The sequence below is a fragment of the Protopterus annectens genome, chromosome 5.part0 (genome assembly GCF_019279795.1).
Source record: "Protopterus annectens isolate FY-2018-M chromosome 5.part0, PAN1.0, whole genome shotgun sequence".
Taxonomy (NCBI): domain Eukaryota; kingdom Metazoa; phylum Chordata; order Ceratodontiformes; family Protopteridae; genus Protopterus; species Protopterus annectens.
The window spans coordinates 770,629,897-770,646,256 of record NC_056735.1 but is presented as its reverse complement, the minus strand read 5'-3'; the positions used below and the strand labels follow the sequence as shown (position 1 = coordinate 770,646,256).

The following is a 16,360-nucleotide window of genomic DNA, read 5'->3' as shown; positions in this document are numbered from 1 at the left end:
CAAAAAATATACCCTGGCTTTCACCACCCAAGAAAATTATTTTCCTGTGGCCCTGTCCAGCAGAGCCACAGAAGTGATCCCCGGGGTGAATTTCCCATTTCCCATCCAATCATCAAGATTTTTCTTGAAGAGTGCTAATGAGGAGCTCTGTTTGACATAGATAGGTAGTCTGTTCCAGAGTATGGGAAGTCTCTGGGACAGGAATCTATCCCTCCAGCATGTTCTGTTTATTGTGGTGACAAGGTTTAGATCCCTAGAGTGTGTAGCTCGGAGGGATTGGGATTTCTTTAAGTGGAGCATGTCCAACAGCTCTGGGTTTGACATAGCTTTGTATGTTAGGCAGAGATCACCCCTGAGTACGCGATATGCGATGGAGTAAAGCTGTAGTTTTTTTAAGACTGTCTGCGTAGGGCATCTGTTTGAGGCCAGTAATCCTTTTTGTGAGGTATTTCAGTGGTCTTTCCAGTTGTTGTAGATGTCTTGTGAGGTACATACCAAAAGGGGCATTGTACTCTATAATGGGTCTAATGAGTGATGAGTAGAGGGGAACAATGACCTCTTTTTTTCTGGATGAGAATCCTTTTGTCCTTTTTTTATTGCCCTTCATCAGATTGTCTCCATGGAGACATGAGAACTAGGCGCAGGGTTGCTTCTACAAGTATTTATTTGCTAGAGGAAAGCTTTATTATATTCAATGTTCTTTTTTTATTTGCTTTCTCTTAAAACGTATTACTCGATAAAGCCAAGAGGCTTAATCCAGTCATTCCCTTTTGCAAGAATGAAAAAAAGCACATCACTTTTTCTTGAATCACACTCCTTTAAACAGACAACTTTTTTTTTTCTTTTACATTGCAGTGCTTACATTTCTTAAAACAAAAAAAGAGAAAGAAAAGGAAAAAAAAGAAATGGGCACCTGTTTACTTTAGTATCCCAATTACACCTGACAATAACTGAGAAAACTTTATACCATGCACGTGTTATGCATTACACAAATATTAGTGTTCATAACAAAAGTTTGTTTTACTTACAATTAACTAATTTCTACCTCTCCTCCTCACCTAAGTGTTCCTCCAAATATTAACAACATGAAGTGGGGCATATGTTTTAGAGTCCTCTACATGTTTAACAGAGTCAAAAAGGTCCAATATGTCCAGGTTTTCCTGTTCTGTCATGTTTCACAAATATAACTAATGCCTTATAATCTCACATTTATCAATTTCCGAGTTACTGTTTATATTCCTGTTAATCTCCATCTCCTAAATCTAGTCTGCGTTTCCTTTCCAATGTACTCTCAATTCTTCTAATGAACTTGTGCTTTTTTCTGTCAAAACACTGGAAAAGGTCTCATTGACACAGTTTTTCTGTGGTCTTTATTACAAGAAGAACAAGAATTAGAATCCCCTTCTGTTTCACAGGTCACTTTTGTTGTTTAAACCTTTTACCATTTTATCCAGCATTTTGTTGTTTGAGGTGATATACTCCATCAGTGTTTTGTTTATTTTAATCACCTCTGAGTACATTTGACTTAATTTTTCCTTTAGGTTACTGAAGTCATGTCTTGCACCAAAGCTGGAGCTTGAGCTGCTTTTTGCTGAACAGCTGCAGAATCACTCCGTGTTTTTTCCTCATCTTTTGTGGTTGATTTTCTTTCAGGTTCTCTGAATTTTTTTTTTGCTGGTATCCAGGCAGTGCACTTACTAGCCAGTTTCTGAAATTTACCAAAAAAATGAGTTCACTGGCTCTCTTCTGAGTTTGTTTTCGCACACAGAGCTTAAATTAAGTTCTTACTCAGTGTGCAGCCATATTGGAAGTCCTTGTTTTATTTTGTGTGTATGTAGGTCTTCAGAAATTTCGAAATGTTTTTATTTTCACCTCTCATCAAATTTCCTTATGAATAGTGTTTCATGCTTTAGTTATAGATACTTAGTAAACTGCATCTTCTGCCTAAGTGTGAGATTTTGAGAGTGTGAGTAAATGTTTTGGCTTAAATTTAAAAGGCCTGGTTGCAATACAATTCTGAATAATTTCCTGCAATGCAGGATCTTTACTTGGTTTGTGAATGATATTATGAATAAATTATGGTCAAGTAAAAAGACTGGCTAGAACAATTCATTGATAAGCTCTGTTAGGTACTTTTGCTGCAACTCTGTTGTTATATTTGTTACAGTTTGTAGAGCAGTGTTTTTGAAGGGTTGGTGGATATGGAGTAATTATAGAGAAGAGTTGGTGGAAGTGCCTTTGACATGAATAATCTGTCAGTAACAGTTTGGCTCTGTACAGAACTCCTATTTATTTACTTATTTTTGAGTTTTAGATACCCCACAGTCAATATGAAGTCAAACTTTGGTTGCCGATCAATTATAATCTCAACTGATTTAGTTTGAAGACTTCTGTCTATTGAGTTAATATATACAGAGATATGACGTTTGTAGTGATCCTGTAGGAAATAAGATGGGTAAAACAGTTAACAGTATGATGTTTTGGAGATTTTATAGTAGGAGTGATTCTTTTTTTTTTTTTTTTTAAACAGTTTCCATTACTATTTTCAAGCAGTATACACATATGCTTTTACAAATTTTCATTGATCAATATTGCAAAAATGCTAACTTCCAGCCTTCATTTACATGTTAATCCTCTTCCTCCTCCAGAACATTATTCTGCAGGTATTTTTCCCACAAATTTCATTCATTTCTATGAAATTTGCCATTTCCCTTTTCAAAACATCGCATGTCCAGTTTTTTCTCTTCTTTATAATATTCAAAACTTCTGTTACATTCAGGAAAGATTTTGATTTCTATATTCCTGTATTTTTTTGTAGCCAAGAGCTTAAAGTTAGTAAAGCCTTTTCTATATCTAGGTAATACAGATTCCATATCCCAGTTCAAAAGAATCATTTCCTTAATTATTACTATTTGTTTCAACCAGCAATTCTCTCAAAGTACCTTGTAGGGAATTTCTGAAAGGGGACAACTTCTTATATTCAAAAGACATGTTCCAAATTACTTCTCTGTTCCTCATCACATCTCCAAAGTTTACCATTAGAGGAAAAATCTTCTTCTGAAGTCTACTTGCAGAACAAAAATACAAAAGCAAACACTTCCATGAAAAAATCTTAAACCTTTTGGACTTAGTTGGATAAACTGGGAGCCCTACAGATTTCTTCATGTTGATACCTTGTAAATTGCTGTCCTGGTCTCTCTGCCTAATATTTACTAACCTTTTCTGACTGACTCATAGTTATCATGCAGTATTTTATATACACAACTAATATTCTTTTTTTTTAACAGTATTTTCTAGATTCAACCAAAAACTCAACCAGATACTATCTTTCACTTGGCACCGCCTTACCCTTTTCTGTTTGCTACACTCTGATATCAATTCCTGACAGGAAAGGACATCTCTAATCTGCAGTCCAGACTTCAGCTAAACCTCATCTCACTCAAACACTCTCTCCAGAGTTACCTTCTCCCAAGACATTGGTTCTTTTGCTCATTTCCTCTAGAAATTTCTTGTCCCCCTTGCCTATTTTCTATACCCCTACTTGCAGACATCCCTATTGTTAAAATTCTTTTCTCTTTTCTCCATTTCTAAACTGGCTTAGTTCTTAAAATATTTTCCACTTCATGACTATACTATTCATTATGGTTGTTGTTATGCTCCTTAAGGACTTGCATCCAAAATCCTAGTCTTTCTTGTCCTCTTAACCCCCCCCCCCCATTTATCAAAATCTGTTTCCAATCTAATTTATAACCTTCTGCTTGCATTATGTATATGAGCCTTAAATACATAGCTTTAAAGTACATATTCAAATCAGGTAACTTTAGCCCATCTAAAAAATCAACTTATCCCACTTAACTCTTGTCCTTTTCCACTCCCAAATAATATTCCTCACTTTATTAATTGCCATCCAAACCTCTCCTAGTTGACAAAATATTCCTTACCTGTATATATGACTAGTGGAACTAAAAACATTCTTATTGTATCTTAGCAACCATACCCATTATCAAGAACTTCAAGTTTCTAACTTTTTGTATTATCTTTTGTTTAATCTCTTCCCACATATCTTTAGCTGCCATAATAGAATCTTTTTTAATCCATGCATTTAAATCCTTCATCTTCACCTGTTCCCATACGTCTGTTTTTTGGTTGAACAAATTCACACAGTTTACGGCTACAGCCTTTGCTTTATCTTCATTTATTTTATATCCTTAAAAGACATGAAACTGTCACAAAATGTTCCAGAACGCTACAGGTCAGACATGTTTATGAAACAGAGGAGAAGTTGTGGATGGCACTTAATAAAAGACTGACAGAATTTATTTGGGAGGGAAAGAGGTAAAGAGTTAAGTGGGACATGTTGATTCTCCCCATAGAAAAAATGTGTCTTAGGATTAACTGATCTGAAAGGATACTTTACAGCAGTGCAGCTAAGGCTCACGTACATAACACAAGCAGAAGGTTATTAACCAAAGTGGAAGGAGATGATGTAATGGGGGTATGGAGTTGGAGAAATAAAGTGATAGGATGGATGCAGGTCTTTAAAATAGAATAATCATCATATAGAAATGGCACTCAAAGTAAAAGAAAATATTCAAACAGCTAAGCCAACAGAGGAATGCAGAAAAATTTTACCTACAGGGATGACTGTAAGGATAGAGAAAACAGGCAAAAAGGACTTTCACCTCACTGGAGTAAATTAGCACAGGAAACAAATTATTTTAAGAGACTGAAGGTATTGGGATCAAATAACTGCTGAGGGAAAGTTAATTGAGTGGGATAAGGCCAAGCAACAATCTGTACTGCTGGTTAGAGACTACCGTCCATACCAGAGACTGATAATATATGCAAGGAGTATGGGGAGGAGGAATGTTAGGTGAAAATACCAGATTAGGTAGATATTTCAGTGGAGTCTAGAACAGAAGCAGATGTTAAAAAAAAAGATAACTAGTACAGTGTATAAAATACTGGGCAGTCAGAATCAATCAGAGAAGATTAGAAAAGATTGGGAAGAGAGACTGAAAAGGCAATTTACCAAGGAACAATAGAAATACATTTGTACAGTTCCAACTATTCAACAAAGCCCAGAAGTTTTATGAATTTTCCTGGAATTGTTTGCATAGATACTTGTATAAGCCAAACAGACTTTAGAGAATTTTTCCTCCAGTAGACATCAAATGCTGGAAGTGTGATGAGAAAGAGAGAATTTGAATGTTACGAGTTGGCAAACGTAAAAAAATGTGTATATAGTGTTTTGTCAGAAATGTTGGGGGAGCAAAAGAAAACAACTCTTTTCACAGCTGGAATATTTCTGAATTGGATAGGCACAGCAAGACCTTACTAAGTTTATTGTTACTGGCTGCCAAAAAAGCAATTAATGGAAAATGGAAATCAAAATCTAAACAAACTGTAACTGGAGTACTGAATACTGCAAAGGAGACAGAGGAATTGAAGACAAATTACAACAAAGTTAATGTCAACAATGGGAACAATACATGAAGAGCAATGTTCAACAGGAGTGAAGTTTAATGGAAGGAAGGAACTGAACAATTTATGTAATGTCAGAGTGACAGGAAACGTATACTGCATGAAAAAAGTTACTATGGTTAGTTTTCTTTTATCTTAATGTTTGTGTATCTCTGTCCCTGTTTTAGTTGAGATTTAACAAAGATGTTTATCACAAAATGTTCTAAATGCTGAAATGTTTAGATCTACAAATAAAGTTATCTTGCTTTTCAATAAGGGACCAGAATACTTGGATAGCGTATCCTTGATCTCCAGCACACTCATGTATGAGATTCAGTTTCATACACTGTTAAGATGGTGTACATTTTCTGAAGTTCATACATAAGACTGCACATTGAATTATTCTCTAGCCCTTGTATGACTCAATCAGCATGAGATTATGAAGGTTAATGAGCAGCAGTGGATGAAGTTTCTTACTAAACAGACGAATGCACGTTTCCGAGGAAGGAGTCATGCCATCACCTTTCTCGGCAGCCCTCTTCTTAACATAAGATTTTTCACTAAAGATAACAAAACCATGATGAAAAGGTAAACTTTGTACACTGCTTTTAATATGGCAAGTGGGACAGGAGAACCAAATCAGGCTACCAATTTAGTCCCTGATCTCTGATTAAATATTTTGAGTGTTCTGATTTGTTTTATGCTATTCAGTTTATTTCATACTAAAGAAAGAAAACAAGTCAGAAAATTTTCATTGAATGATATTAATTTTACAAACTAAGGACCCCAACCAAAATAATCACTTAACCAAGCATATCTACTTCCCCTCACAGAAACCCCATTAATCCTATTTACAGGGAAAGGGAAGCATATATGGGGAAGACATGGACACATTTTCAATCACTTTTATTTTAATTAAACTATGGCAATTCTCACAACATTTAAGTTAACAGTAAATGTCATAGGTCTTTTCAAAAATGACATTAACATCACTTATTCTGAACAAAAATAAAACCCAAATTATAAAATGTGAAATAAGTTAAGAGTCTGACACAATTCTACTAACAGCTGATATAATATTTGTAGTGTTAGCCTAATTTACATTACTGTCAACAGCTTTATAAAAATAATACTGCCTTTGGACATTACCTGAACTGCAGATGGGTCTATATTTCTAAGTAAACAATATTTTTTGTCATAGACAGATAATGTCCTAACTATGACATAGGCAACATCAATTTGATTAGTGGCACGGATATCTAATAGATACAGGGTGAGACAGTTATGCCCAGCCTGGAAAGGACAAATCTGTGTCATGTAGTGCTGCATTGTAGCACAGACTGAAGCGATCCTGGTGCAAGTGTGTGTGCGCACGCGTGTAGCTCATCAAAACATTTTACAGTAGCCTTCATTCCATCTGCATGGAAATGTGTACTCACAAAGGGAAAGCAAAATGGCCTGGTGGTGATAGGGGTACGCATTCCCCACCCAGAAGAGGTGTCAAGGACAAACACAGATATTCCATGACTGCTGTCTGTGTAGCAGTATCTGCAACTGATTTTCCACCATGAAGAATAATCCATGAAAACGGGAGATTTGATTGTCAGTAGGCATAATGGGGAAACAAGACACACACAAAAAAATCTGCATGGCAATATGAATATTCTTCTGAAAGAAAAATCACCTTCACTCTTAAAAATAATAATATTTCTGTTTTTATATCATACCACACTCCTACTGAAGGTTACTGGCCTACTCTAAAGGTCGGACACAGAATAACCTACACTAATGGCTCATACAAAAAACTAAAGCAGTCACACATGTAATCTATTGTTTCTACTACACTTCAAAAAATGACCATTACTCTCCTACATTTCCTCAACAAAACTAAGGACACAGATCTGACAACATGGTCTTCCACACATTGTCTCTAAACTTAAATGGTAAATATCAGCTAAATAAGCATACAGTAGGCAAATGGCCTGTTGAGTAAATACTGTGCAGAGTTTTCATTATTCTCTCTATTAAAGGCAGTAAACTTGTTAATATATTAAATTAATGCTTTTGCTAATGGTCTTCATATTATATATGTATACTTGGGCAAGCCAGGCTACTAGGTCCTTTACCAAAACACAGCACACAGATTCTGATACTACATGATGAGGGTGCAATGAGTAATATATCACTGTATTAACAGCATTTTATGCCAAAGGAAGGAGCTATAAAATGTTATAAAACGTTTCTATTTGTTGCATAACAATGGAGTATAGAAATAGCTTTACCCAATACTGTTTTTCATGTTATATGAAATAAATGTATCTGTGTTTGGTTTGAAATAATACATTTCTGCCTTTGGCTAGAGCCATGGGGAAATGAGCATATTTTGGATCACTCCACTACAGTAGTAATCAAATATATGCACAGATAAAAATATGCATTACACAGAATAATGATGCCATGTGTTGTCAAAAAGCTATACCAGGTACACTAGAAGCATAACTATGGTGGGGCAAAGGAGACAGCCATCCCAGCAGCACAGTATTAGGTGGCAAGACTGGCAAATGCTGACTGGTCTTAACTGCATTAGTGGCATTCAGAAACAAATGCCCACATTGCATCTGTGATCATAAATACAGCACTTTAGAGCTTTTTGTGCGTGTGTGTGGCAAACTATGGCAGCTGCTTGTTATAAATATAGCCAGCAGTATGCTAGAATTCAAAAGGACAGAAGAGACTGCCCTTTTTTTTGTTAAAGAATAGACCTGGCTTGATCATTAAATGAAGAGTGCCAGATCAGGGAATGGACTTTTTATTTTTTGCTCTGCAACAATCAACTGAGGAGCATATGTGCAGATGGGGAAACGCAGCCCTGGCTTGGTTTTTAGATAATGAGCACCAGATCAGGCAAATGACCTTTTTTTTCTGCTCTACTTAAATTTGAGGGAGGCACCAGACCTGGGGAGGGCAACAGGCACTAGAATAGCTAGCTATACTTCTGATAAAATCTGTTTATTGGTTAAATTCTGCTACAGGAGATGGAAGCATGACTGAAGCCTCTCAGGACTGACCCTACATAACATAAGCAATTACAATGAAAAGTAAGCATTATACAGAATATGAATCAAAACCAATTTGTATTTGTGTATATTATACCATCAAACCTCCACCATCTATCTCAATGCCATTCTGCATATTTCTGAATATCTTAAACTTTAACAAATCTTTACTTTAACTCATTTACAATGCTTGTGTCCAAATATCAAAAGGTTTCCTGAGTGATTTGTACCTTTCTGATGAGCTGAGAGCTCAAACCATTTTCTTTCACTGACTGACAGATTGCAAACAATGCTTGCTTTTCGCAAACAGATGTAGAACACAGAACCTCAGAAATCAACATCAGCAATGTAGCTCTTCTATTGCATTCTTCATCAGCACGATCCTCTGGTTTCACCTGACTCTAAAACACAACAAAATTAAAGAATTTACAACAGGATTTATGAGAGAAGCAATGCCACATATAAATACATGTAGAAGCATGAACATATTTTGCAATCAGAAAACAGGTCAATGAGAATACAGCAATGTTTAGAAATGCCTTTACTTTTACTTTGTGTAATACAGTTGGGTGACGGGAGGTCATTTGGGCAACAAGGTCTTACACATGGACTTTTTCATCTGTCAAGTAATGAACCTCTGGTTAGACTTCTCCAGCAGTCCACTACCCAGTGGGGCCAGTCATGTGGATCACTGTACTGATGAGGTCTGGCAAAAGCCTTGTATAAGGGCAGTGCTTGTTGATGTCACCTTTAGGCCTTCTTAATAAAAAAAATCAGGGTACACAGTAAACTAAATGCAGTAAAATGGCAAACCCTCATGAGCCTATGAACACATTACAACTTTAAACATGCAGTAATTTCTTACCTTGCACTAACACTAAGCTTCTTTTTAAAGTAAAATCTCAATGCATAAAACAAAATGGAAGTTGAAATTCTAAACCCAGTTAAAGTCCAAACCTATACCAAAGGCCCAATTTAAATTCAAATCTGAAACAAAATAAGTATGGTGGATGAATCCTCTAAATGTGGAAATTATTTAGTCTGTGAAGATCTACTAAGTGAGCACCATTAAACAGCTGTACTATCCTACTTCGTTGAAGGCTGGGCGTCGGGGCTGGCAACTCGACACCATAAAAAAAACAACTGCCAATCATTAGCAGACCGGAGTTCCGCTGTGGCGACCCCTAACCGGGAAAAGATGAAAGACAAACAACAACAACTATCCTACTTCAATTAACCAGTAATCTGGAAAGACATAGCCTGTTTCACACTTTAGGTGAAGTAACATCATTTTATAAAGGTAAGTGGACCAGCCTGGATATGGAGGATGTGTGTGTGTGTGTGTGTGTGTGTGTGTATACATATGCATGTATATATGTGTGTGTGTGTGTGTGTGTATATATATATATATATATATATATATATATATATATATATACAGGGTCTATATTATATCATCAAACGCTTAAAGCGAACGCTGACTGATCGACCGAATTTAAGCGAAAGCTTACAATCTCGAACTGTCAGATCAGCGATTTTTTTCCCAGGGAAAAAAATTGCGGATCCAAAACACATACACACAACACAAGCACACCAAACAAACAGAAATCCACACACTTACACCTAAAATCTGATACCTAACCCTACACTAAACTATGCACACACCACTAACTACCCACTTACCTTAACCCAAACCCTAACCCTAAGGTCCGTCACTATCGCACACTCACCTCACCCGCTCCCTAACCCTAACTCACTTAAATCCGCCCTAACCCTCATGTCCACTCAATCGCGCACACACCTAACCCGAGCCCTAACCCTAGCTCATCTAAATCACTCTAACACTCACATCCACACAATCGCACATTTACCTGAATCCGACCGGTAACTTTCCACCATAACACTGAAAATACTGAAGCAACAGAATTCTTTCCCTAGGAAAAAATTAGAGTTTCTGCTACTTCGATATTTTGCAGTTTCGCGAAAATAAGTTCGATCAACTAGCGTTCGCTTTTTTAAGCGTTCGAGTATATAATATAGACCCTATATATATATATATATATATATATATATACATACATACATACACACACACACACACACACACACACACACACACACACACACACACACACACACACACACACACACACACACACACACACACACACACACACACACACACACAGTAAACTCTCAGTTAACCAGAACTCAAACAATCAGCACTCTCAAGCAACCGGCAAAAAAATATTGAAAAAACACAGTACAGTTTTCATGTGTTGCACTTTCTGTTTTCCTCTGGAGAAACGCACCTTACGTTTTTAGAGTTTTAGAACTTTAAAAGGGAAGATAGGAATTAATTCCCTCTCTTCCCAACCTGAGAACAAGTCAAACCAAACAAATAGTATAGGGTGTAGTATTAGTCAGGCCTATTTTTAATAGTAACTGTCAAGCAACCAGAAACTACAGTTATCCAGCATCGACCAATCCCCATGGGTGCCAGTTAACTGAGAGTATACTGTATATATACATATAAAAAAAAATATATATATATATATATATATATATATATATATATCACATGCACACATCTATATATATATATATATATATATATATATATCTAATATACATATATATATATATATATATATATATACACACACACACACACACACACACACACACATATATATATATATATATATATATATATATATGCATATATACATAGCAACAAACCAAGAGTATCTAATGTATGAGGTTAGTAAAACAGTGCACATAATACTTAAAGCGATTAGAGGGCATTAACAGCAAATATATACAACACTACGCAATCAGCCTTTGTTAAGCAACTAGTATATTGATAAAACTGTCTGGTAACACTCCCTCTTCAAGTCAATGAGGCATATTGGGCAGGCATGCTCTGGATAAAAGGGCACCTAAAACGTTTGGCTGAATAGGGTTGATGTTCTTCATTAACTTTCAAAGAGCATGCTGAATTTTACAGCATATGTTACTGCACCTTTAATATCAGAGTCCAGTCTGCTGCAGAATGGCTATGGACTTCTAGCTCTACTGAATTAAATTCCTTGAAGAAGAAGTTAGATGGCTCCTCTGGCATTTCTCTCTTTTGAAATCTGACTTACTAACTTGCTTCTTGACTCATTACATACTAGAGTTATCAAGAAACAGATACCACCTACTTTATTTTTTTATTTGCACTTGTTTACTAAGGAAGTCCAACAGGATTGGAAACCCCTTTTCAGCAGAGGATCCAATGAGAAAAGTGCCAAAAAAGTAACAAATGGTATACAATACAAATTACAATAAATATACAAACAAGGACACAGTACAGTTGAACACACATATGTAAAATACAATGACATAACACTGTATAATGCTTATTCACTAGGTTAAGGAACATAATGGAAAACTGGAAAAGAACAGGTGATACTATAGTAGCAGTTATAGGAGACAATAATCAGAAAGACATGTACGTACTTAATGCAAACGGCAGTACAGCATTTCATATTCTAGAAGCATTCAGAAGAGCAGATCACAGTTCAGTAGATCACTATTACCTTCTGGAAATAAATACAGAATTTTAAGGGCTGTGATTTATAAAATAATGTAGGGGTGTAGTGCAATATGAGGAACTTAGTAGGTATGAGTAACTAAATTTATTAGTAGCTACATCTAAAAAGCAAGGTTTAAGTTGAGTGGCTCTTTCTCGACTGAGATACCAAACCTCAATGAAAACATATTTCTGATGATCATTATGAAATTTCCATCTCTCACATAAGGGAATCTGTTCGTGCACCACAATGCAAATGCCACAACTTTAAGGGAAAAGATTTCATCCTCTACTGTGGAGTCTCAAGTCAGGCAAAAGTGGTTCTTAAACTCATGAGCTTCAGATAGCTAGATATTTCCCATTTTGATCCCTGGGCTACCACAGTAGGGCAAAATAGAGGTTTTTGGATGTTTTTATATATATTTTGCTCTGGCACAAGACAGATTCCACCACCTAACTCTCTGTGTCAAAAATGAAATCAATGTTGCCTACAAAAACACTGATTTGTGCCTGAGTGATTTATTTAACCGGGGGTTATTGATTTGTCAATATACAAGTTTTTGAACAACAAATCTCCACTCATTCCTATGATTTCTGGAATACTAAAAGTGCATAAAAACATCCAAAAACTTCCCTTTCACCCTACTGTGGCAGCCAGGGATTACAAACACATCCATTGGCAGTCTTTGTACACCATAAATTCAAACCAGCTTTTTTTTTTTTCAACAATGTTTTTTATTTTTTTATAACAAGAATAACAACAGTAATAACATATTTACACTCAAAACTGAAACAAATTATTTACAAAGTCCATAACAAGGAAATACTTCTATATACATTCAGGAAATCATCTAATACTTTTTTAGTAATGATTGTAACTTTTCCCACGCAATTAATTTGTGTGTTAAATTCTTTGTATTCATTTTTACACTAGATATTTCTTTTTCACGTAAGGTCCTGGCTAAATAAATAAATTAATTCCTGAAAGATACAGGAGAGTCAGTTTTCCAATTTTTTGTCACAACCTTTCGTGCTACTGCAAGTATTGACCAAAGAAGGTGCGTTTGAGATCTGGGTACGATTTCTGGTACTGGTACATTAAATAAAATCAGTGAACTTGAAATTTCACAATCATCATTCCATAAGGCCTTACAGAAACATTCAAATTCCTTCCAGAATTGAGATAACATATTACATGCAACAATCATATGAAACCAGACAGCTTCTATAGCTTTTACACCATTTCATATAATTTGTTTTGTACATATTTGCAATTCTTTGAGGTATATAATAAATTCTGTGGAGAAATTTCCACGTGTATATTTTCCAGTAACGAGAAATTGCTATTTTTGTACTGATTTTATAAGTAATTTCTTATTTTTAGTAGTATATTCTCCATTATTTATTTTGGTGGGGTATTCCCAAAAAGAAGCATTCATGGAATTATCAGATCTAATGACTTTATATATTAGGGATATAAATGAGGTGTCTTTCAAAGAACCATCAATTATATTAGTCAAAAGTTCTAGTGTTTTAGGTATGTTGTTTCCATGGGTTTGTAAGGAAAATATAATTTTGTTATATATAAATTCTCTGCAGGTTTGTACATCCAGTTATTATTATGTAAGCTGTATCTAGTAATTAGATGGTTGGCTGAATAAATTCCATTAGTGGATAAGAATTGGTTCCAGTATATTAAGTCATTATTTTTAAATTCAAGCATTTTATTTTTATCAAAAGATATTAAACATTCATTAGTATAAGGAATAGGCAAAACAAATATTAATAAGCTTTTAATTGACTGGTTAGATTGGGTGATTTTCATGAAATTTGCTATTCTTAGACTGATAAAGGAGCAAGATTTTAACTTCTGCTTACCTTGTATGTATATTTTTAAAGACCAAATAAACGTATTTTGGAGGGTCAATTAACGTTCTAGTATTGTTTAATAATTTTTTTTCATGTAATAGCTTCCAATATGAATTATATGAGGGGTTTAACCATAAAAGGATATATATTAAAAACAGAAGCATTTACATAATATTCAATATTAGGAAAACTAATACCTCCTTCTTCCCAACTTGCCACATGTCTTTGTAAAGATATTCTAGGTTTTTGAGGATACCACAGACATTTTAGTAAGTTATTACTAATTTTTTTAATATTTTCTTGGTTGGGAGAATGATTAAAGACAGACTTATATAAAGAATTTTAGGTAACACTATCATTTTAATTAGCATTAGTCTGTCCTCAAAAGTAAAATAAAGTTTGTTCCAATTATCTGTGTGATTAATAATTAGATTTGTTAAGATATTATAGTTTGTAGTAATTGTATTCTTCAGTGTGGAATTAATTTGAACACCCAGGCATTTAATTTGTGTATTGTCCCAGTTAAAGCATTTATAACTTTTCATTTTCATAGTCATTTTTTTTAATTATTAACAAAGTCTGGGTCTTGCTATGTTTAAATTTTAGCCCAGATAAACCTTCAAATAAATCTAAAGTGTTAAGTAGCTGATCTAAAGATGTATCAATGTCTCCACTAGTTAGCAACAAATCATCCGCAAATAGCTGAATCTGGAAATATGTTGCTATTTAAATTATAGCCTTTAATGTGAACATTATTTCTAATATAGTTGGCTAGTGGTTCTACAGCTAGAGCGAAAATTAAAAGGGAAAGAGGGCAAAATTGTTTTGTTCCTTTTATAAGTTTAAATGAGGGGGATAAGAAAGAGCCTATCTTTACAAAAGAAACAAGAGTCTTCATAAAGGTTTCTAATTAATTTTATAAAATTTAGAGAAAATGTATAGTGTTGTAAAGCTTTAAATAGATAGGACCAACTCAGTGAATCAAAGGCTTTGTTTATGTCTGGACACATTATTGTTAATTCGTTTTTATTTTTATTAGCTAAATCTAGAAGAGTCAGAAGTCTTATATTATATTGGACTTTTCTGTGTTTAATAAAACCCGTCTGATCTTCCTCTATTAGGCTACGTATAATGGAACTGATTCTGGTTGATATTATGCTCATGAAAATCTTATCTATATTTAATAGTGAGATGGGCCTATAGGAGGAACAGGAAGTAGGATCTTTATCAGGTTTTAAGTATGGGAGAGGTTAATGAATGTCTCCATGATGGTGGGATATTATAAGTAGTTTTGATTTCCCAAAATGTGTTTAGTAGCATTTTTAAGGTATTATCAGGAAGGATTTTGTATATTCAGGAATTAAACCATCTAATCCTGGTGCTTTATTAGTTTTTAAGTTGTTTATTTGATTTTTTAGTTCTGTAAATGTGAAAGGTCCATCAATTTTAGCAATATTCCCAGGGGATAAGGTCTTTAGAATATTATCAGATAAGAATTTGTCTAGATTTATATTTTCATTTATTGGTTTGAGAGTATTTATATTCTCATAATGTTTTTTGAAACCTTGTAATATGGAATTTAAATTTGCAGCTTTTATTTTTCTCATATTTTCAACATATGTAATTTCTTTTATGTGATTTCTTTCTTTCAAGTACTTTGAGCATACTGCAATTCTATGTAGACTTTTAGGATTGATGGAGTATTTATAGATATTTTGTGTTGCAATACATTTTGATATTCTTTGTTTACTTTATTTATATTATCTAAGACTTTATCATTTGGTGTTAGATTACCTTTTAAGTTATCTAATTCAGTTTGAATATCTTGTAGTCTTTTATCCCATTCCTTTCTTTTTTGCATATACCACATTTTAACTTTTCCATATAATACAACTTTGAGAGTATCCCATATAACTGTATCCGATACTTCTCCATTGTTATTTGTTTCTAAAAACTGATTAATTTCTGATAAAATCCATTCTTGATAGCCTTTTATTTTCGTAATATAAGCTGGTATTCTTTGGCAATGTATTAAGGGTTCAGTTTGAAAAGTTATACTAAAAGTAATGGCATTATGATCAGAAAGTGAACAAGATATTAATAATACATTATCTATTTTTTGATTGTAAAGAATTTGACACTAAGACTTTATCTATATTAGTGTCCCAAACCTATATGAATAGCGAGAGAACTTTAGGGAAGAGGGAAGTTTTATATGGTATATGTCTTTTAAATTTCTTGTATTGATATAATTATGTAAGTGTTTGCTACAGGGGAGGTCTTGAAGGTTTTAGAACTCGTAGTTTCACCAGATGAAAGAATACAATTAAAATCCCCTATGACTATCATTTCTCCTCTAGAATGTAAAGTTATAATGTCTAAATATTTCTTTACT

General features: G+C 34.3%; 1 protein-coding gene across 3 annotated transcripts in view; it reads right to left on the bottom strand.

Annotated features, from left to right (window-relative positions):
* ATM (ATM serine/threonine kinase) overlaps positions 1-16,360 on the bottom strand; it is a 3,174,581-nt gene that overhangs the window by 2,041,852 nt on the left and 1,116,369 nt on the right. For all 3 annotated transcript variants that reach the window (XM_044072618.1, XM_044072619.1, XM_044072620.1), the window contains one exon: positions 8,750-8,920. In XM_044072618.1, coding sequence (XP_043928553.1) covers positions 8,750-8,920 — 171 coding nt within the window. The remainder of the gene's footprint in view (positions 1-8,749; positions 8,921-16,360) is intronic.